General features: G+C 43.7%; 1 protein-coding gene across 2 annotated transcripts in view; it reads left to right on the top strand.

Moving 5' to 3' along the window:
- The first annotated feature begins 3,653 nt into the window (after nt 1–3,653).
- Nucleotides 3,654–22,420, top strand: part of THSD1 (thrombospondin type 1 domain containing 1) — a 30,076-nt gene continuing 11,309 nt past the window's right edge. Inside the window, exons 1-4 of one of the 2 annotated variants that reach the window (XM_058823106.1) lie at nt 3,743–3,845; nt 4,094–4,251; nt 9,963–10,101; nt 15,405–16,370. In XM_058823106.1, the coding sequence (XP_058679089.1) occupies nt 10,044–10,101; nt 15,405–16,370 (1,024 nt within the window). In that variant the 5' untranslated portion in view covers nt 3,743–3,845; nt 4,094–4,251; nt 9,963–10,043. Of the gene's footprint in view, nt 3,846–4,093; nt 4,252–9,962; nt 10,102–15,404; nt 16,371–22,420 lie in introns of both variants that reach the window. The other variant, XM_058823099.1, reaches the window with a different exon arrangement.

Raw genomic sequence — 22,420 nt, 5'->3', positions numbered from 1 at the left:
TTAGTAGCCAGCCATTCTGCTTTCACACCTGGTGGTCTCTGGACAATATGTGCTACGACACGATCTTGTTTTTATGCCAACACAAGAAAAAGACATTTTCTTCCCAGCCCAACTGTGCTGGCAGTAGGGACAGAGCCAGAAACCAACACACCACCTTATGCCCACTGAAAACCACCAACACAGCCAATCTGGTGATTGTGCCCTTCATGTAAGTACCCTTAGTCTGGTTTGGGTAAAATCAAGCAGACTGGTCTCAGCTCCTGGCTGCAGTCAAGGTGGCTGCTCTGGCCTGGCTAAGCAGAGGCAGCTGCACCAGCAGTCACCACATGTGCAAGTGATTTCTGCCCAGCTGCCAGCAGCTGGAGAACACATAATCCCATTTTTACAGACCATAAACCTTTTTCCTGTTAGACCTTCCTGCCATGGCTGTCTTCAACATTACAGCCCCACGGGCTGCCTCAGCCCGGCGGCTCCCTGGGAGCTGTGTGCAGGTGGGATCATCTGCGCTCCCCGCTCGCTTATCACGCCGGCAGCTGGTGCTGGAGATCAGCAATTAAAGGTTACTCTCTCTTTGTATCCTTCAGTGTCCAACTTAATTTAGATCTCAACGTTTTGGTTGTGGGCTAAATGGGCACTCGTCTGCTCCCTTGTTCTCCCGTCCCTTCTGTTATTATTTTCTTGCTGTCCTGGGAGACCAAGTTTAATGGCAAGGATTTTATCCGCCGCTAGCCAGATGCCTGAGAGACCAGCTCCGTTGAAGTATTTTAATGAAAAATATGTTCCTGATGAAATTTGGATGGCATGTTAACAAAGACAGATCTTAGTGCTCAGCATCACAGCAGGTGTATTATGTGCAAACATAATCCACTGTGCTTCAAAGGGTTTAATAAAGTAGCCTGTCTATTTATCCTGTGCTCATCCTCCTGTTATCTGGGGTCTTTACAATTTCCACCATACAATCATAGGGGCGACTTGTGATTTCTAATCAGCATTTTTTGGCCTCTGTCCCCTTTTGGAAGTGTTGCCACAAAGGCGAAACAGGTCTGAAAGAAGGCAATGAGAGGGAGTGCACTGACCTGAGCTGCTGTCTTGGCTTTGTTTCTGACTTTACAGTTTGAGCATAATGTCAGCAAATCCATTTAGAAAAAAAATAAGGCAAAGCCTTTTTCATCAGCATAGGGAAACAAAAGATCAAAGATCACTCGTAACTCATAAAATACTGCAAGGCCATTGGATCAAAGGCACTATAATAAGTGCAAAATACTGTGATACAAGTAAAACATCTTGCCATGTCTTCCAGACTCTTTCCTGCTGCATGGATTTCTTTACTTTCTCCTCTGCATTACAACAGGGGAAAGAGACTCTTTTCCCTAATTTTTTTTTTCTACTTTTGAAGATTAAATCTTCAAAAGATTGTGCTCATAGTGGAAAAAAGCCTGGCAATAGATCCACCAATGTAAGATTTTTCAGATGTTAAATACAGGCAGCAGGTGAGACTGGAGTTTCAGTCTGGGATTTGAGCAGACATTTCAGAACAGACGTTTTGTCCACCTCACTCTTTTTCTTCTCTGAGCTTCTCCATCATCTGGAACCTACTTACAGTATTGTTTTCTTTATTACCATGTGTGATTTATTTCCTGGTTCATCCAAACCAGACCCAGTGCCACAATTCATTCACTTGTGCCAGCTGGTACCTTCCATGATCAGTGGGAAAGATGCTCCTGGCACAACTGCACACCTCTGCACTTAGCCCCTCTACAGTGGCACTGCCTGAAGCTGAATTCTTGCTGCCAGAGTCACACAGACCACGACCAGACATGGACACAGGAAGCTCCTCAGCATTCAAAGAAAGTGTTGCCCAGTCTCACCACAAGAAAAGTAACAGGTCATGTTAGCTGCAAGTGTCTGGTGAAAAAATGCAGCATCCTTCATTTATTAGACTGAATACACACATGACTGTATCCTCCAGAAAATCAAACAAAATCTTACCTACAATAAAAGACAGGCAAGTTAAAACCCCCCAATTGTACATGTTTCTATTAAAACAAACAAGGAGAATATTTAGAATTTGGGTTGTTCAAAATAAAATGTTTAAAAACAGCCCAGAAAATGTTTATGATAGACAACATTTCCCATTTTGCTGTCCAGAACACAGTCTGAGTTGCTCAGCAAGGGTTTCCCTTGCTCTCCCAAAGGCTTTGTCAGTACTCCAGCTGGCAGCATGGCTGTGAAGCATTAACCATCGTAGACCCCAGCCAGCATATGGAAAAGAGGTTTAGCAGCAGGTTGATCAGAGTCCAGCCACAGTGGTGGGAAATAATCCTAAGCAGCTGCTTGGTCTCAACGCTCACTTGGCGCAGATACCCATGTATGTGGAAATTGTATTTCCTCAGTCATATAGATGATACAAGTTAACTAGGAGGGACCTTTTAATCTGTTTTTAATTCTGAACACCAAAAACTGACCCTTCCTCTTGGGCCTTTTGTCATGCCCACACTTCCCATAAATGAATGAGGGAAAGCAGGAGAATTCATTACATGTAACACTGTCTGATGTAAATGCTCCATAAATCCTTTCCTATCTTTGTGGGTATGTAGGTATCCACCACTCTGCATTTAAATCACAGACTTCATGTCATGCAAATAAATTTAACAACAGTCTGAGATAAATTAGTATATTTTACAAAAACGGATAGAAAGGGCTTTTCTTAAAGCAGTCTCTGCACAAGGATAGATTCATCATGTAACAACAGTCCCTGAACATTATCCATGAACACTGGACATGACAAATACCCACATATATATGGCCCTCAGCTGCAGACGGGCACATTAAGGAGCTGGTGCTGCTCTTTGCTGTCTGATGCTCCATCTCCAATGCTGCAAGCTGACTCGCTGACTTTGGAGAGCGGCCTCCTGCCTGCCCACTGCTCTCCTCTCATCAGCCAGCCTGGCTCCGACGTGCTGGTCCGTGCCTGGACACGTTGCCCTGACCAACGCCCAGCGGGAGGGGAGGGATTTTCGTGGAGTATGCTGAGTTGGAAAATCCACAATGGTCCACAAGGATCGAGTCCAGCACCTGGCCCTACACATGGCCATCCCCAAGAGTCACACCATGTGCCCGACAGCATTGTCCGAACGCTCCTGAGCTCTGTCGGGCTGGTGCTGTCGCCACTTCCCTGGGGAGTTGTTCCAGTGCCCAACCACCCTCTGGACGAAGAACTTTTTCCTGACATCCTACCTAAACCTCCCCTGCCACAACCTCAGGCCATTCCCAGGGGTCGCATCACTGGTCACCACAGAGAAGAGATCAGTGTCTGCTCCTCTGCACCCCACCCTGAGTAAGCCGTAACTGCGATGAGCTCTCTCCTCAGTCTCCTCCAGGTTGAACAGACCGAGTGACCTCGGTCGCTGCTCGCAGGGCTGCCACACAAACCGCACGGACAGCGGGGAGCTGCGGAGCTGCCCCAGCGCCCTCACCGGGGCCGGCCCAGCCCGGGGGCGCACACGGGCCGGGCGCGCCCCTCACGGGTCTCCTCTCCCACAAGGCCGCCCCAGCCCCGCGGGCGGGCGGGCGTGTGAGGGCGGCGCGGCCGCGGCGGGGCAGGGCCGGGCTGGGCCGGGCTGGGCCGGGAGCGCCTCGCCGCCAGGGGCGCGGGCTGCCCTCGCTCGGCGCCCGCCGCCGCCGCCCCGCGCCCGCTGACAGCCGCCCGCAGCCGCCATTTAACCCTCCTGCCGCCGCTGCCGCCGGCGGGCAGTGAGCGCCCGCCCGCCCCCCGGCAGCGTCTCCTCCGCGGGAAGGACCGCGCTCTATCCCCGACCCGCCGGCCGCTGCCCTGCGGCGTGGAGGTGAGCGCGGGGCGGGAGCCGAGCCCGGGGGTGCCGGGGCGCGGGCGGGTCGCTGGGTGCCGAGGCGTGGGGAGGTGCGGAGCCCGGGCCGCCCCGGGCTCGGAGCCGGCCGGGGGTGGCTGTCGGCGCGGAGCCGGCGGGCACGGGCGGGGAGAGCCGTCGGTCGGAGCGAAGGTGCCGCGGGATCGCGCCGTGATCGCCGTGACGCGCCGTCCTGGAGGTGTTTTAAAACACCCGTGCGCCGGCAGGTCCCGGGGCTTGCCACCGCCCCGTATCCTCTGTGGTCGCCTCTGCCCCGGAGACAGCGCCCGTCCCGCCCGGAGCCCGGCGCTGCAGCGCTCTCGGAGTGCCGGGAGCATCGGCACGGGGAGCGCCTGCCCGGGTTCCTCGCCCAAGTCCGCAATAGGTAGGAATAATTTTAGTGGTTTTGAATATGTTTGGTGATTTCTACTTTATATCAGTCGCTAGACCGGTCGAAGCCGTGTGAGTGCACGGCAAACCCAGGGTAAAGCGTAGGAGAAAGCTTCGCAATTCTTTTTAATACTGATACTTCACGGTATTTTAGACCTGCTTCTCTAACAAACTTCGGATTGTATCAGCTGTGCCGTGTATGTTCTCCATACGAGGACCTTCATTATAAACTCCACCGAAAGGGGAATTCCAGTAATAGTGGACAGTATATATATATATTTATTAAAAAATAAAACAACTTTGAAGGGGAAAGGAAAGAATGGATGGCTGCATTCCTTCCCTTATGCCATGAGCTCTCATCAAATGTATATAATTCTTTGCATTCTTTATTTATTATTGCTCGAACATCTTCCCAGATCTCCTTATGCTTAGTAAACTTGTTTTCATTGTACATTTTCCAAAGTAAATATCATCCCTGTATGCTGTTTATTGTAAGCCCTTCGGTTTCAAAGGACAGATGTTGCTGGCCAGTCTGCTCTTGAATTGCTATGTTAATATCAAAAAGAGAGCTGAGAAATCTCAGGATTTTGTGAGATCTGACCCCAAATATTAATGAAAATAGGCTCTACCAGCTAATTGGGTTTTTTTCTTGCACAAGGAGGATCTGGTGCTGTCAGTTTCAGCCTAGTGAATTTAGATGCATAATTTTAATAAAGTCATTATCTGATAACAATGTAAAATTGTTGGATGTGTAAATAAGAATGAAAGATGCCTTTGAGGATGTCAGCTCCAGCCCCCTGCTGTGGCAGACATCACATAGACACTTTCCTGGCTAAACTAAATATCTTCCAAGAACTGGCATATTTTTGGCCCTGACCACTCTGGCTGGTCAGCAGTGATTAGATTTTGATAAAATGTGATGAATAGTTGAGGTGTTCTCTCTTTACTGTCAAAGTGAAGAGATTATATGGAAGGTTCTGAAATTCCCAGCAGGTGGTAACACTTCAATAGCTGCCTAATCCCATTGCAATAAGCATATGATGGTTGAAAATAATTAATCTCTTTTCCAATATACAGATAAAATATGAAGAAATCCATTTGAGGAAATGTTGCAGATACACATTTCTTTTTGCTGTTAGTGCTGCTTGTGAAATGTAGGGAGGATTTAGGGACTTTCAGGCTTTTCTGTCTGTAGCTTATTTTGCCGTCAACCTCTCATACGTAGCCAGAACTGTGCAGATTTTGGGCTGCAAATACAACTGGAAAATGTTTAATAGTGAACAGCTAAAAAAAAAATATATATTTTTTTCTCCTTAATTTCAAAAAGTACCCAGACCATGACTGGTTGCTGGGTCCATCAGAGTGCCTGGGTAGGTGCTGCTGCCTGGGGCAGGTTGGTTCCAAGAGGATCATTCCTCAGCCTGACATCATACTGCCCCCCCCACACACCCACTCCTTCCCCAGGCCCTTGTCCCACCTTGCTCTCCTGTGTACCCTAAGTCAGGGGGCTTTCTGTGCCATGGCTGGGTCCATCTTCTCGTGCAGCTGTGGGGCTGGTGGGACAAGGAGAGAACAGGGCTGTGCTCAGAGGAGAGATGAGCAAGAGCAGCCCTGTCACTGAAGGAGGATGTGAGCTAGGGCAGGGGAGGGCTCAGATCTTGGTGGGGATTTGCAGAGGAAGGGGACTGAGGGTATTTGTGGGTAGGTGAAATATGGGATCCATCAGTGGCACTTCTCTGCATGACTGAGGCTCCAGAGCACAGAGGTTTTGAGTGCCATGGATTTGTGTTCTCATTAAACTCCATGCTTGGTCATGGAGTGTCTGATTAATTCCTGATGGCCTTTTCTTAACTACAAGGCTTATTTGCTTGTCATCTCCCTAATGAAGGGGGAGCAGGCACTGAATGCTGTGCTATTGCAGTTGGCGAAGGTGGTTACTGCCAAATCAGCAGGTGACAGCTCTCAGAAGAGGTGGCTGGTGTCTGAAATGTCATGTCTGTGCTGCAGCCTTGGATACTGCTGCAAAAATACCAGGAGTCATAAATCCAGTTGGCTTGGAGTTTTTTATTTGTTTGGTTTATTTTAGGGGTGGTTTTTTTTTTTGTAAAACCAAAACGATCCAAATATATTTTATGGTTTTAACAATGTAGGGAAATAGGGACATTTTTAAAGTAGATTAATACATATGATTCTAATAGGCAGTATTATAGCCTATTCTGGTAATTATTTGCAAAAGATATTGCAAGTGCAATTTCAGATTTCATGTCTGGCTCTTACCTGGTCAGTGACACTGTGTGCCTGCAAACCACACAGCTGATGAGGATTTATTCTTGTAGCCCCCATACCAGATAGTGAGACACAGTCTCCAGTGGAGGGCTGTGCCACAGGAAAAGTAAGAGATGTGACCAAGATAGCACAGGAAATCTGCTGCAGAGCAGGGACTCAAAGTTTTCCTGTGTCATTTGCGTGGCACACAAGCCTCTTGGTCTTTGCTTCCAAAGCGCTTTATGGCTTCTGCCCTCCTCATCTGTCATTTCAAATTCCCTTTGGAGAGGAAGTCTTCCACTTCCAATCAGCCCATTACACTGTCTCTTGGAAGAAGAAAGCATCTTTTTATGTTGCTGTGTTTCTGCTGCATTTTGCACAATAGAGCCTCAGTTCATGCTTGTCCACGAGAGCAATAAATTAAAAAAGCCAATTATTTGAAGTCTGATAGCCTTCTCCGTTCCATCATTTTTCATCTCATTAAGTTAATAAACTTGAGGTAGAAGATCTGAATAGAGTAGAAACCATTTAAATGTACTGTCTGCTTCAAAAACCAATTTTATAGGAGTGTGAAAAGAGGAAAAATATTTGAGCAGGGGGCAAATATATGAAGGATTTGGAAGAAGACCTAAAAATGAGGAGAAATCTAGAAAGATATTGGCTTAGAGAAGATAACGAGGTAAGGGAAAAATTCTGAACTGAACTTAGAGGTCAGTGTAAGGCCTTTCCAAAACTGAGATGAGGCAAAAGGAAGAAAAGTGAAGGAGGGGAGAGAGCAAACCTGCGCAGAAAGAGAGGAGTGCGGCAGCACTACTACACCAGAAATGGGCCAGCATTGCTTTTAGAGGTGCTATTGGAATTGAGCTAGCAAAGGTGCAAAAGCTCAGGGAGGCTTCGTGGAGCACTTTAACTGGAGCTTTGTTCCAAGGTAGGGCTGTACTGCAGCTGTAGCCTGAAGTAGCTGTGTGTGTGTGAGGTGGGAGGGCTCCTGCTGCAATCCAGCGCTGCAGAGGCGTGCAGAGGCTGAAGTAGCCCTGGGCTAGGCTTCCAGAGGTGCCTGATCTCACTAATTGGAAGTTAGTTTTGGTACAGTTTCAAACACTCCCGTTCTAGCCTGGGTGTTACCCATGCTGCACACCACAATCTTTCCCAAGAGAGCCAAGATAACACAGGAGGAAGGGTGAGAGGGAAGGAGGTTTTGGTGTGACAAATGATTGGTGTTACCGAAACACCCAGGGGCTCTGGCACTGGGCTCCATCTCCGGCTTGGTTAGAAAGAGTCTCTGTCCTGAAAAGTCTTTACTATAAATACAGAGTGTGAAAGATGGGGTGGAAAGGAGGGGAGCAGATTAATGCTGCAGTTTGCTGACATTATGTCTGGCAGTGGCAGGAATAGGAACAGAAGTCAGGTCTGGTCCCTGTGCCTCCTGCTGGCATGCTGTCTCATGAACCATGCTGCTTTTTGCTTGGTTGGGCTGATGTGCAAATTAAGATGTAAGGCAGCTACCTCAAGAGTGCTCTCCTGCACAGGCTTTTTCCTTTTTTTTTTTTTTTCCTGAGCATTTATTCTCCTTTCCATAGCTTAATTTCCTCTGTGCAGTGTGTCGCTCATTAGACTGAGATTAGGATTATTTGAATTTCATCTGTCAATGTGTGACTTTCTGAAAGAAGTATTTGTAAAAGCCATTTGAAGAATCTGCAGCTAGGAAAGCTAGGAATGGAAAGGACCAGTTAAAGTCATCCAGCACAATCATGGTGGTGGCCCACAAAGCAATTTTCCCTCACTTTATTTCAGGGCAGTTTACAGCAATGCCACATATCTTCGAGTTTTCTTTGAGCAGTTAACTCAAAGACATCTATCACAATTATTTTTTTTAAACAAAGCCTGCTTTTTCTTCTTTGGACTACTTTGATTCCTTGTTCCGACTAACTGATTAGTGATCAGTAAGGACACCGGCAAGGAACGATGTTCGTGCTGTGATGCTGCGCCTGCCGCCGGCAGCGGGCGGAGCTCGGAGCGGCTGTCCCTGGGGCAGGCTGGCTCCGCGCCGCGCTCCGTCAGCAGCCGCCCCTCTCCTGAGGCACAAGGTTTGTCTTCCTGTAATTTACAGCGTATCAAGTGAAATTGAGGGTGGTGGCGGTATCACTGTCCCTATCTAATGTTTTCTGGAGCCCTGTCAAGTTCCTGGGCCAGATGATGATTATTACTTTCAGATATGTGCAGCTATTATTGTAATGGGCTTTTACTGAGCAAGGCTGTGCTGCTAGTCTTCTTAGAAATTATTCTCTCCAGCCACTTGGCGCAGAGAGCAGTTCAAAAAGCTTTCAAGTAACACGTCTGCTGCATCTTAGCTCAAGAAGCCGAGCAGTGTAATTGCTGAAATACCTTATTTGTGAAACATACATGATATTTGGTTCCTATGTTTTACCATTATCCTCCACAGTTTTGCTCATTCCTAACTTCTCTCTGCTCCAGTGCCAAATTTCTCTCATAAATTAAGTTGTAAACCTATTCAAGACCTTTCTTGCAGGTTTGTGTGAAGGTGAGCACAGTGACACTGACCTACAGGTGCTCAGTGAAATGCAGGAGAGCAACTCTTATCTTTTGAAATGGCCTCTAAGTAGAATTTCTCTTTTTAGAATCCCTCCTACTTACATTTCTGAAGGAAACTGTTTGGTTTTGCTGCTATCATTGTGCTTCCAACCTCTTTTATCTAATTGTTATGAGACTCGTAAGGACTAGTTTAAACCACATGGACATAAAACTGGGAAGCTTGCCAAAAGAAGTCTATTTCTATTGGCTTAGCAGAGGCTCAAGTGATTGTAAACTTAAAACATTATGGAGGAAAAAGTGGAAGTTGGCACCTTTTTCATCTGATCAGTTGGAGTGACATAAAAGGCAGATTAGATCTCTTATAAATCTAGTAAGATCACTGAGTGTATTACTAGACCTGAATTACAGAGGGAGTTCAATGACCAAAAAGTTGGTTGGATGACCAATCAGTTTGTTGCTGAGCTGCTTTCATACTTGAAAGTAGCTGACAAACAATATGAATTGTGCACCAGCAATAAATCTCCAATATCAGTATGTCCTGAGCTCAGAGTTATATTTTGTAAAAAATACTCATTATTTTGCTATTGTGAGCCTTGGTCATAATATAAGATATCCATAGCAGCAGTTCCTGCAGTGCAAAGATAAAGCTGTTGTTATCTGTCTTTGTTGTTCTGGCTCAGGAGCTGTATTTCAGGATAGAAAATTATTGTACAGTGAATTGTAGCTGTCCTTATTCCGATGCATTGATACAGTGTTAGTAGTTGTTAAGTAAATGAGAGAAATATTAATTAATAGTCAATTAATATTTTTTTACTTATTAATGATATGTCTTTCTTCTCATAATTTATGAAGCAAAGTTGACACAGCTGTAATTTTTTTAACTTTTAGGTGTTCTTGGAAAACGTACTGGCACTTTGGAGCTGAAAAAGGACATGAGGAGTAAAAGGACCCAGGATCTCACTGGTCAGAATGAAACATATGTTGAAAGATTTTTCAAATCTATTGTTAGTAGTGCTCTGTGACTACGGTGAGTATTAGAGCTGTCAAGGGAAAGCTGTGATGTGCTTTCACAAGGTGGTTTTGAATGGTGGTGTTTCCAGGTGATCTGTGGAAACGAAATGCTGTGGAAGCCACCACTGATGGGCACAGAGTTTAGTGTAGATCTTATGCAATAGTTAAATGCAACTTGCATAAACTGTCCCTTTAGATCAGTGTCAGGATTCTTTCCTGGTATAAATTTGCTCAGGGAAATGAATAAGACAAATTAACAAATTTCCATGAGCATCAAGGGATGGGCTGTGCTAGAAGCAGTAACTGGAACTCTGCTCTCTTGTAAGACTTATATTTAATAATATTTAATGAACATCATGGAAAATAGGTCTGGTTTAGGTATCCATAGTGGGATGGGTGGAAATATGTACAGAACTACCTGTTTCTCTCCATTACTGGGAAAGGAACCTGCGTGGTTGGATCATATGTAAGCATCTACAGTATAGCCAAGCTCCTGTGGCTCAGTGAGCCCCCATCTGAGCCCCCCATCTGCCAGCCAGAGACCTTTTGAGTACAACAGAGGTGTTCTTTACTCTGATTGTATAAGAAGTCAAAGGATGAGGTTCATACTCATTCAATCTTAGTCACATAAAATTAAACAGGAAGTCAGAGACAGTCAGTCTTGTTTGATTAGTCCATGCATAAATCCATACATATTGAAAGCAGCTCTTACCCATCTGCAACTGAGATATGTAGAATGAAAAATCCTCCTTCTCACCATCAGCTGCCAAGAAGGGAAGTTAGACATCCTAAGTTCAAGTCAGAAACCTGCAAGATGTCTATGAGCTGAGGGGCATCATATCTATGGTGTCTTATCCTTTCCAAGAATGTACTAAGTAGGAAGTAGGTTTGCAAATTACTTTCTTATTGCAGAATGAATTAGAAATTCTGAAAATGGGACTCTTAATTCCTAAGCAATTAATATGTTTTAGCAAATTTCATTCCTAGTTTAAAAGTCAGCATTGTTTTGACAGCTGCAGTACATTGTCAAACCACGCTGAAGGATTAAGCTGTGCACTGCAGAAATAAGTACAGCGTGGAAAACATGGGAAAAGAAGTGGTTAATCCCCACTTATGGAATGAGCTGTAGCAGGTAGTTCTTGTGACAAACAGCTGAAGATGTCTTATGAAAGAGGGAAATGGACAAAAACATATGCAGTGTGCTGTCCTTGTGTAAGTGAGAAAAATGATAGTAATTAATGACTGGTATGCTACTCATTTCTCTGTGCATACTCCATCTATGCTGCAGAGCAAAGGATCCCTAAAAGATGTAAAGAACCTAGAATTGCTGTCTTTTAGATGAACTTGGTTCTAGTAGAAGTAAAAACTCTTGTCTATGGCTTTTAGTACAATTCCTTTTTTTAATAAGACAGTTAACCAGCCTGGGTAGAAACACTGCACTGAGTGTGTAACACAGTAAGGTAAGTAATAAATTCACTGGAGCCAAGATGTGAGATGGATGATTACAATATCCACTGGTTCTTGGTGAGCCAGTCCTCTAGACATTCACAACTGATTGACTCAGAGGTAAAAGCTATTATTCATGAACTTTATAGAGTGTGGCACAGCAAGTAATTATGAGGTACAGTTAATGAGCTAAATCTCTGCTGCAAACTTTAGGTGCATCAACTTTCACCTTATTTTCAGTTAAAGGGCAGCCCATAATTCAGAAAATTGCTTCCAAACAGTTCTACATATACATATTTTTGAATATTACTGTGTACATCGATTTTAGATAACTATTTCATTTATATAGTTCTCTTTTCAGGCAAGACTATTTTTAAGTGATCCAGTATGCTCTGGAAAATTACTGAAGTGCTATAAAAAGCTCTAACATCCAACTAAACTGTATTCTCATTTCTTATCAGTTTACTGATGTTTTTGTTCTACTTAGCTCTGTGTAACCGAAGGCTGACAAGCCAACAGTGCAACCCAAGCTGGCTTAAAAACACTTAAAAGTAAATAACTATCTGAATAGCACCCTCAAGTAATTCTTCTTGCTCTTCAGTGAAATCAAGGACTTTTCTTTTAATCTTTTAAAGTGTGAATTTTTACAAAGACTCCTCTGGCAGGTTGTTGGTACCACAGCCAGACTTCTTTCAATGGGATACCATTGTAATGACAATGAAAATGATACAAGTGCATTGAAGGATGCCCGTGACTGGCTGTCCAAACTATTGGGATGAAGTTTTGGCATGTAGCAGTCATGGACACGTAGTAGGCTGGAGGGCAGCTGAAGGAGCTTGCAGTGGAAGCTGTCTCCTGACTGGTGTCTTTTGGAGCATTGTGAAAAACTGCTATGTGGGCTGTCCAAAAGTGCAAATTTCTTATTTACCAAACTGAAGGAAAGGATGCTGTGAGCTTGGGTGCACCAGCCAGAGCTCTGCAGTGCTGTAACTGCATCCTCCAGCAGTGCTCACTTTCCTCACTTCCTGAGTGATCTGCACTTAGGGTTGATGGACTGCTCCACAGCAGTCCCCTGCCCTCCTGTCCTTCCTCCCTACATACAGAGTGCTGTTACTCCTCGTCTCAGCCATTCCAAATGACAAACAGTGCAAGGAGGTCAAGACAGCTGTACAAGAGAGTAAGGACAATAAAGCAATAGGTAGAAACATCAGTGCTTTTTATTACTATCTCTTGAATGTTTTTGTTGTAAGTTTAAAGCTTAAAATTGAAACTTTTCATGCTGGGTTTTTGCCATGGTCTGATTTCCTTTTCCTTTAATGTTTCAGCTACATTGAATCTAGCTGATTCCCATGTAGAGAAATGCATCATTTTGCCCACTATCGAAGAAAAAATATCCCAGCAACTCACAGCCATTTCACTGAGAAACTCTAACACATCTGTGGGAACTTCATTTTTGTTAGAGTTTTCACAGTGGCCTGGGACATGCTTTCTGCTGTCCTTATAAAGATCTAGGTCTGGTCCAGATCTAAATCCTTGCAGATGTAAAAGAGATGAGATTCTCTGAAGGGTCAAGTGTGCTCCAACTCCCCCTGGCTCCTCTTGCCAGCCTCATACAGCACTGTGCATGCTCCTGCCCAGGGCAAGAACTCCCCAACATTATTGGACACAAGAGTTGATTTTCCTGTGCTCCCTTATGGAATGAGCAAGGAATGTGGGAATGTGCTGGAGTTAATCACAGGCCCAAGGAGCAGCAGAAGATAAAAGAGCTATAAGGTAAAGAGATGAGTGCAGGAGTTTGAAGAACTGTGGTAACAATAATGGAGTTAGGCTAGTACCCAAGAGATACTGAAAGTGGATGGTGGTAGAAACAGGACTGTAAAATATGGGCAGGCACACGTGACAGAGCCAAAACATGAAGAGCAAGGACAATATGTTGCTGGTCAGTTCAGAGACACTTTTTACATGTCTGTCTCTTACTCTCTGGGTGTCCAAGTTGAGATCAGGTTTGCTGCAGTGCCATGTGCTCCCCACAGCTGCGATGAACGGGATCCTGCTTTGGATGTCTGAAGGACCATTTTACTTAAAATCAGGTCCTGGCTTTCACAGGGCACCACAATTAGTTGATACTTGACAGTTTTTACCTTCATGCCTGTGCCTTGGTTCCTAACACACTAAACAAGAATAGTGACCTCCTCTCATTTTTCAGGGATTTTAGAAGGATAAATTCATTAATATTTCTAATGCACTAATGCACTACAATAAGGGCACAATAGAAGGGTCCATGGGGGAAATGAATAATTCTGTGTTATCCGGATGGATTTTGGATGGTGTGCAGTCAATAATACATAGGACCACCAACAGAAGACTGAGAACAAAAGAACCCTCTGATAATGAGCACTGTCCATCTGCCAAATGAAGCAGTGTCTTGTGGAAATGCAAATGAAAGGCTGGAGTTATAGTACAAATACATGTAAGAGTATATGTACGATTTGTATGTGTAAGGCTGTGCGTGCCACCTTTACTCAGACTTTATGTATGTATGTATGTGGTTGGAGCTGTTATTTAAAGGACATGTTATAGCTGGTGGCAAGTAATAGGCTCTTTTTTTCTGGTGCACACTGCACCCCGCCCAGATGTAAATGTCTATACCCAGTCAGATGAATTTCTTCCTGAAAATCTTTCCTGCTGAGAAGAAAGTGAATCCAAGGTGACTAACTCAAATTGAAGCTTAGAGTAGTAGGCGTCTAATATTATGTGAGATGAGTCCTGCTACTCCTGACTGCTAAGTGCTTGCCTTGGCAGTTGCAGTGTTTTCCCAGCAAAGCTTTCTTTGAGGTAATCTTAAGACATGTGTAACAGATTTAACAAGTCAAAGTATTGTTAGTTGATACTACTTATGAAAGGATTGCTTTAACTGAAGTTTTACACTTCCGTGGCACCTTCCATCTAAGAGTCAGAAGCCTTTCCCCAGACAATTAATTTAATAAAGATGTCTCACAGCACATACTTTATCTGGAATAGATATATGCAGTTTCCATTTTTTCAGATAACCTTTCTGTGTCTGAAATCCTTAAGGTTCAGGCAATGCAGAGAAGGTAGCTGAGCTAAGAACGGAAATGTGATTTTCCAATTTATTGCTTTAGATATCATCACTAGTTACAGCATGTCTCAGGATAATTTGGCGACTTGCACAAACATGGTCATGCAAGAAGTGAATTTGAAAAGACTGCACCATTTATAATGGAATGATGTCATTTAGACATGTTGCACCACATCTGAGACAGGAAAAGTGCTGCAGTCACCATCACTGTTATTTTCAGCTCTTTCACTCAAGTGTCTGCAATGCAAATGAGCAAAATGAAAGATTCATAAGACAGAGCAAGAGAAAAGGCTTCAAAAAGCATCATGCAGACTTTCTATTCTATTTAACTTGGGGGACATTTTTCATCTGTCTGTATAAGAAACCACTGTCTTTTTTTGCTAAATTATGGCTGAAGCTGAAAAACAGCTGGCCTCTGTGGAGTTTCAAAATCTGTAAGTCAAAGAAGTTGAAAAGTTTGAGAATCTGTTCTGATAAATTAAGGTTTCTGTTAATCTTTTGGGTGGTTTGTGGTCCGCTTTATAATACTGGTTTTTGCCTTCCTGAATGTGTTACTGCAGTGGATTTTGAGCTGCTCCAAATCACATCCCTGCACAGAACAGAGCTGTTGAGCTCCAGCTGCTATTGCTAGGACCTTTTCTTTTTTTGTCATTTGGTTCACTTGAAAAAGACTGAGAACCGCTTTTAATATCCATTTTTAAAATATTTATTTTCTTCCATAGGAACAATTACTTGTCTGTTTCTTAATACTGTTGTGGAACTTTTCCTTTCAGTTCTCGGCGAAGTGGAGTATCTCCTGTTGGAGCACCCGGATCATGTAGCTTTCAGCAATGACACAGTGTCTGTGGAATATCAGTACTACAGTGGTGGTAATGTGACAGCAGAGCATGTGTCCATCCTTTTATTGGATGCCAGCACCAGTGAGATAATTGCAAGAAAACAGCTTCCTGCAAATCAGTCCCAGGGGACGGTGGTGTTTGAGTGCTTCCATTTCAAGAGTGCTGGTGATTTCTTGTTCAGAATGGTCTCCCCCAGTGACAACAGCAGTGCTGCTCAGTGGAGCAGAAACAGCATGCCCACCCTCCACGTGGAATGGCCTGTATTTCACATTGATTTGAACAGGAGTTCAGAGGTGCTTGGGAGCTCCCTTCAGGTTGGACTTTTTACAAATGAGCAGTTATGTGCCATGAACAGGACTGTGATTTCACTGGATGTGATATTCACCAGCACCCTTTATGAATTCAGAAGAGTATGCTCTGATGAGACTCTGGGCATTAGAACTAGCAAAGAAATCCCCCTGTCTAGGTCCCAGTGGGTAGAGTTTGACTGCCCACCTGTCAGTCAAGAAATATACATCACTGTGTTACTGAAATCATTAGAAACACATTCCATCATTGCCTCCATAGGACCTGTAGATCTCCTCCACAAATTTGGATACAGACTAGTTGTGGCAGCAGAAGACCCATGCAAAACTTTGGTTCAGGTCTTTGTAATCTCTCCACCATGTGCGTCTATCAGTGGAAAAATTGTTGTTTATAAAGAGGCTCTCAAGCATCCAAGTCAAAGAACAACTTGGCTGTATGAAAACATCCTTCAGCCTGGAGACAACAGGACAGAATTTAACTGCACTTTGTTTGATGTGGGGAAGAACAAATACTGCTTTGACCTCCTCAACTTCTCAAATCGAAGCTATTTTCCAGCAAGAGTTAAGGAGTGTATACTGATCCAAAGGAATATGGGTTTGTACTGATTTTTTTTCTCTTTTAGCCAAAAATCAGCTCTCTTTCCAGTCAACATGGATAATGATTTTGGGTCTCCTGCATCAGACAAAATAGTTGTAATGTCATACTTAGGTGGGAACAGGATAGACTGTAGAGGACACAAGGACATTTGACAACAAGTGCCACTGTGGTAGCTTAAGGCTGCACTAAGTTAATGCTAGGTACCAACTAGAACCACTTAGGGCATTCTGAATGATGTACCTATCTCGTTGGGCTGGAAATGAAACTTTTCCTTCTCAGTGAGGTAAGAAGCTACTGTGGTAGATGTGGCCCACTGGAGACTCTAAAGGTAGGATTAGTCTCACCTGCATTTAAGTGTGTAAAAGCCAGGGGCCCAACATTAAGTAGTTGTGTAGCTTTTTAGTTGAGAAGCATCTTGCAAGGTGATTCATGAGTGTTGAACATACAGGGGCTGAATCCTCACATGGGTGTCCTTCTTTACCCATTTGGTGTAGAAGTTTAGTGCTCTTCCTGTTAGATGCACAAACTCTGGTGAGATGAGTCAGGATCTGGGTACAGTGAAGAGCACAGCTGTGCCACTTGGACAGCTGGCAAGTTTTCTAAAGAAGTGTTTGCTGCTTAGAACTGACCGGGGTACATTTTCTGACCCATGAGGCCTTCTGGCAGATCATGGGCCATGTTCATATAGCCAAACCTTTCCTTATAGGAAAGATTAGAATAGTACAATCTGCCAACTGGGAACAGCTGGTGGTCCATATAATCCTTTGGACCGTGATCAGGCATGCTCAGAGAGTGTTGGTTGGCAGAAGCCAAAACTGTATGTTTTACAGCCATAGTGTTAGAAGTGGCAGTCCATGGTTTGACAGTCTGCAAAGCACAGTAGCATGGCAGAGGAAGCAGATGAGCCAAATACCCTTCTCATCACTCATCTGTGGAAGGCAGCCACAGAGAGGGATGGGCTGTATGTGCAGAAGGGAATTGGGATTGGGTTGGGTTGCATTGCCTACACCCTGGAAGGTAAATATTCTCATTTGAAGCAGCTTGTGTCTACAGGTAATGAAGTAGTCTTTTCCAACTGCACACTTCAAAGAGTTTGGATTGAAAGGTTTAAGATGTGCATTATTTTCCTCACGTCCCCACCTTGGTTGCCCTGAAAAGAAAGTGCAGGATCTCTAGCCGAAAAATGGCCATTGAGCTTCATGGACAGGTATCTGAGAGGGATCATGAGAAGACCAGGAGTGTAGGACATGCTCCAGAGCACACACTCTCAGACACAGCCTACATTAATGAGATTCCTAGCATCTTATTTTGTGCTATTTCACAAATTCTAAAACTGTTAGCTATTTAATTAACTCTCTGTACTAAAAATGACCTCTGTTTTCAACACATGCCAAATCCAGTGCATAGTTCTCTTCATCTTAACTTCCCATCTACATTTTCTTTTGGCACTCACTGTCTTCCTTTGGCATAAGAAAGTCTATCTAAAAATAAAAGCATATTTATTTTCTTAATAGAGGTAATTCACAAGTAAAAAGGAAGACAGAATTCTAGTTTTTCATCTGTACCTGGGTGGTATGTTACACTGATATGATTTAGATAATTACCCTGACAGATAAATCACTAGCATACGGTACAGATATGATACTGTGCCCAATATTTAAATGGTTTAATTGATGAGATCTCCATTATGCAATGGTGCCCTGCAGTCTGCTCTGTTTCCCTGGGTTCCTCAGCAACCCCGTCCTTACAACCACATTGGAAAGAATCAGGCTATGCCTCTTGAAAAGCAGAGTTAGGTCAATAGCTGCCAAGTGAAGAGTATCTCATCTACAAAGCCGATGAAAGCAAAGCCACACCATGTAGTTGTAAATAAAATGTCAACCTGAAATTAATTAGGCTGCAGCACATCTGACTTTGTGCCTGTATCTGTGAGACTTAAAAGCCTGCAGGCAGAATTTGAAAGGAGCACGGTGTTCTGGGAGGGGGACATCAGCCTGAAGCCATGACAGACAGAGCAAACCTGCACTGCCTGTGATGGCCATCAACCTCCTGGCTCCTTTGGAAGGGGCTTCCCTGAGCCCCCTCCCCTTGCTGCAGGGCACTGAGAGGTGCCCTGCTTACAAAAGATCCCCAATAGCTGTTTGTGTAAAACACGCGACTGCTGCAGAACAGGTGCCTCTCCTCAAGTCTCCTAATTTCTGCTTTGGACTTGCTGAAGTTTAAGGCCAGGAGAGGTGATAAATCTCAAGTCTGGGCTCCTGTGCAATGTGGGCCATCATTTTTCATTCAGTTACCCTGGTGTTGAGCCCCACAGCTAGTCTTTGCATCTGACTGCCACTTACCCTGCAGGGAGTTATCCAGTCTTCTGCTGAAGACACCACAAAACAGACTTATCTGGTAATTTCCCTCAATGCTATGCTCTAATTTATTTATTCTTTTGAAAAGGGAAACTTTGTGTGTTTTCATAACTAAAGTTAATCTAGCTTCATCCTCTGGTGACTGAATTTTACTCTGCTGCCTTCTGATAGCAGAGTAAAATTTCTGTTTCCTATCCTACTGTCTTTGCCTCACAAAGACATTTGCACATCCAGGTCATCTCACTTCTACCAGATTTTCTCAGTGTTCTTTTTAACAAACTGAAAAGATGAAGTCTTTAATTGGAAGGCATTTTCTTCAGGATTTGATTAATCTATTGGTTCTGTTTTGCTCCCTTTCTGTTATTTTAAACACTCATGATTATTTGACAGCCGGGGTACCAGATTTGTGTGCTGCATTCAGACATCGTTCTCACTGATGCTCCTTGATCAGTAGCACTCTCCCTATCCCTACCTCTGCTTTCATTCCACTGATTGCATTTGCAATTTTCCCTAAAAAACTTTACTTTTGCCCTGTAAACTCCTCTTGAGCTGTTTCAGTATGGAGTCTGCCATCCTGCTGTTGCAATTTTCATTCCTTCTTCCTACAGTTCCTTCTTGCTTTGCTGATTTAGGATCTATTTTCCTTTAATTATCCTAACTTAGCAAGTACCCTATGTTGCTCCATACAATTGCACTGTCTGCTTGTGTCATTACAGGAGGGACATATTTTCTCAGTAATGGTTTATATTTATTTTCATGTCAACTAGGGAAGCACTGAGCCTTATACTGATCTCTCTGGAATCTCTCCAAATGCATTCTCACTCAATGATGGTTTTCTGTTGACAGTTGCATATCCAATCTGTCACTCAGCCAGTTCTTACTTCATTTAGCATATGCTCTATTGTTGTGAAGCAGAGATATTGTTTTGTAAATGATCAAAGTTCCTAAATCATTCAAATGATCTTCATCCAAACCACAGATGATGAGATAAAATATGATTTTACCACATGTCTTTTCCATAAATCAGACATGAGTTATATTCCTGGTGCTTTGTCAGTCCCGCTCTTTATTCCTCATTCAGGCCAAGTTTAGTACAGCCTTTTGGAACAGGAATCTGACTTGTGTATGGATTAGGAAGCGGAAAGCTGCCAGTGGCCCTGAGTGGGCCAGGTCAGCAGCTCTTCGAGCCCAGGCAATCAGCTTCAGAATAAGCGTCACAAAAAACTTATGCTATCCAAGACTGTGACTATATCTATTAAAGGTGGGGAATACATCCATTAATTGTGAGACAGCACTTGTGCAGTTTTCTGTAGACCCTAACTGGAGAATCTGTCAAAGTCAGTGAAAAATTTAACAGTGAGATGTGAGTTCATTCATCTCGATGGGCTCTTCACTGTTTCACAGAGGAACACGCAGCTCATTTTTTCCCCAGTGTTTGACTGGATTATTGGGATGTCTGAGATAGGAAACTCTGTTAGATCATCCTATCCAGCAGCAGATGCATTGCAGGCTCATGCTTTTCCATGCTTAATCCTGTGCTTTGCTCACCTGAGATTTAAATGCTCCCAGCAGTGAGACTTCTGCTCTCCTTAGAAGGTTGTCCATGTTCTAGTCTGTATCCTGCTTGAAACATTCAGAACAAGCCTGATAATATTAATCAGTAATGCTAAAGCATAGAAAAAGGCGTTTTTTCATATTTCTGGTGTTAATTAACTTTCTTTTCCGGTTCCTAGTTACACTCTGGAGACTAATTTCAACTTTGGTGTGACTTACACTGAAGTCTCTTGCAGTTGCCTACAGCACAAATGAATTTTGTTCATCCGACTTTTGCTTTTGGGATGATGGCAGGGCATAAGAAATGCAGCTGTTGCCTGAAAAGGGAAAGAGGAATGTGGAGGAAGACCTTCTGAAGAGGAAAGTGGTCAGTAAGGGAGGAGAGGAGCAAATGGAGCATCTAGAGGTCAGGCAGGGGTGTAAATTTCTGTCAAATTTTTGCTTCCCGAATAAGAATGTGTAAGTCAGACCTGCTCGTTGGTAGGAAATTCTGAGAACCAATTAGCTCTGTTGCCTGAATCTGTACCTGAGTTGGGTGTTGATTTAGAAACAGGCATATGCAGGGGATTTGGGTGTGCTAGGGCTGGTTTCTACCCTATCCACTTTTTCTGTGTCAATAAATGCTTCATCTCCACACATTTGGAATAAATCAAGTTTTACAGACTCACTTACAGACTCAGCTTCTGGAAAAAAATTATTTTTAGGCTGTGCCTCCCCATTTCTTAACAATGCCTGTTTGTGGGGAAAAGACTCTAATTTTCCCAGGATTTCTTTCTTTAAAGGGATCCTTTTCCTTTCGTTGTCCAAATTAGTAACTGTTGGAACATGCCACCATTTCAGTGCACCCAAGCTTCATTTCCATGGAAGGGTGATAGGCTGTTTTCAGGACCTAAAAACTGGTCTCAGCTTCCAAAAATATCCTGCAATCCTCTAGGCTAGCACAGATACTTTCATGAACCTGTCAGTAATTAGTGATTTTGTCCCACACCACTGGCCTGGTTGAAGTGTTTAAGACTCTTGGTGTGTGTCAGGCTGGAAGGATGATGATGATACTGAGTGTCCCTCGCTGACTGTGCTGATGGACAGTGCTGCATGTGCAAAATCTTGTGAACAATGAAATCTGAGGGGAGAAATTTATGCAGAGCAATAATTAACACAGTTAATTGCATTTATCTTTCATGTTGGCAGATCTGCCAACTGTCAGCTATTTCAAAATAACTCATCAGTTAGATGTCTTCACATTGATAATTGATTCCTCAATTGTGTGTGAAGAAACCTCACGCTTATTAGAGCTAGTTTACAGTGCATACCTTCTGGTTTTTCCCCTGGCATTTTCAATCTGTTTGTCTTAAATGGAGGTTAATAATTTCATTTCCTTGGGGGAGAATAACTGTGCTTCATTTTCTTTTACATTCTGGTAATTGCAGGGGATTGCAGAGCAAGATGCAGGAGTTTAAATCTCCCATCTTTCATGGGAACTGGAACATTTCTTGCTCTCCTGCTGTTTGAAGCACATTTCTTAGCCCCAAAGCTATGGATGCCAAGTGTTTTTGCTAAGGAACTCTATACCTTTAGCCAAAGTCCAAGTCAGTGAAAAGTGTCCTGGAGCAATGGGCACGTCAGGTTTGACGTCAGTGTTGGGAAATTACTCATCCTAAATGTTCTTGTATGTTGAAACCCACAGGCATCAATGTGGAGCCTGTTGAGCACCCTCCACTATCACCAGTGTTAGCACTGGAGGCAACCAGAACCTTTCTGAGCTTGGCTCTGCATCTGACTTTAATTAACAGAAGTTTAGATGAGCAGGAAATGTGGAGAGAGGGAAACAGGTTAGCTCATGCACTGGAAATTATGACAGGAACTCACCAAGCTGCTCACACAAAGAGTCTGTAGGTCTACAAGGAGGTAGGTCCTTCAGCTAGCCTCTCTACCAGTGGTGGGGGACACTGCTGGAGTCCTTCATGATCCTCATATGAAAAAAACTGTTGGGAGATCCTATGATATATATGATACCATGAAGTCCTCTTGAGAAGGTATCAATGAGCCCTTTATTAACTATTGATTATGAACATTTTTTCTTCCTGCCCTCAGTAGTACCTTGGCTCGCTAACTGATGTGTTTTTGCAAACTTTACAT

Source organism: Ammospiza caudacuta, chromosome 2, assembly GCF_027887145.1.
Source record: "Ammospiza caudacuta isolate bAmmCau1 chromosome 2, bAmmCau1.pri, whole genome shotgun sequence".
Taxonomy (NCBI): Eukaryota; Metazoa; Chordata; class Aves; order Passeriformes; family Passerellidae; genus Ammospiza; species Ammospiza caudacuta.
This window is presented reverse-complemented; position numbering and strand designations above follow the sequence as displayed.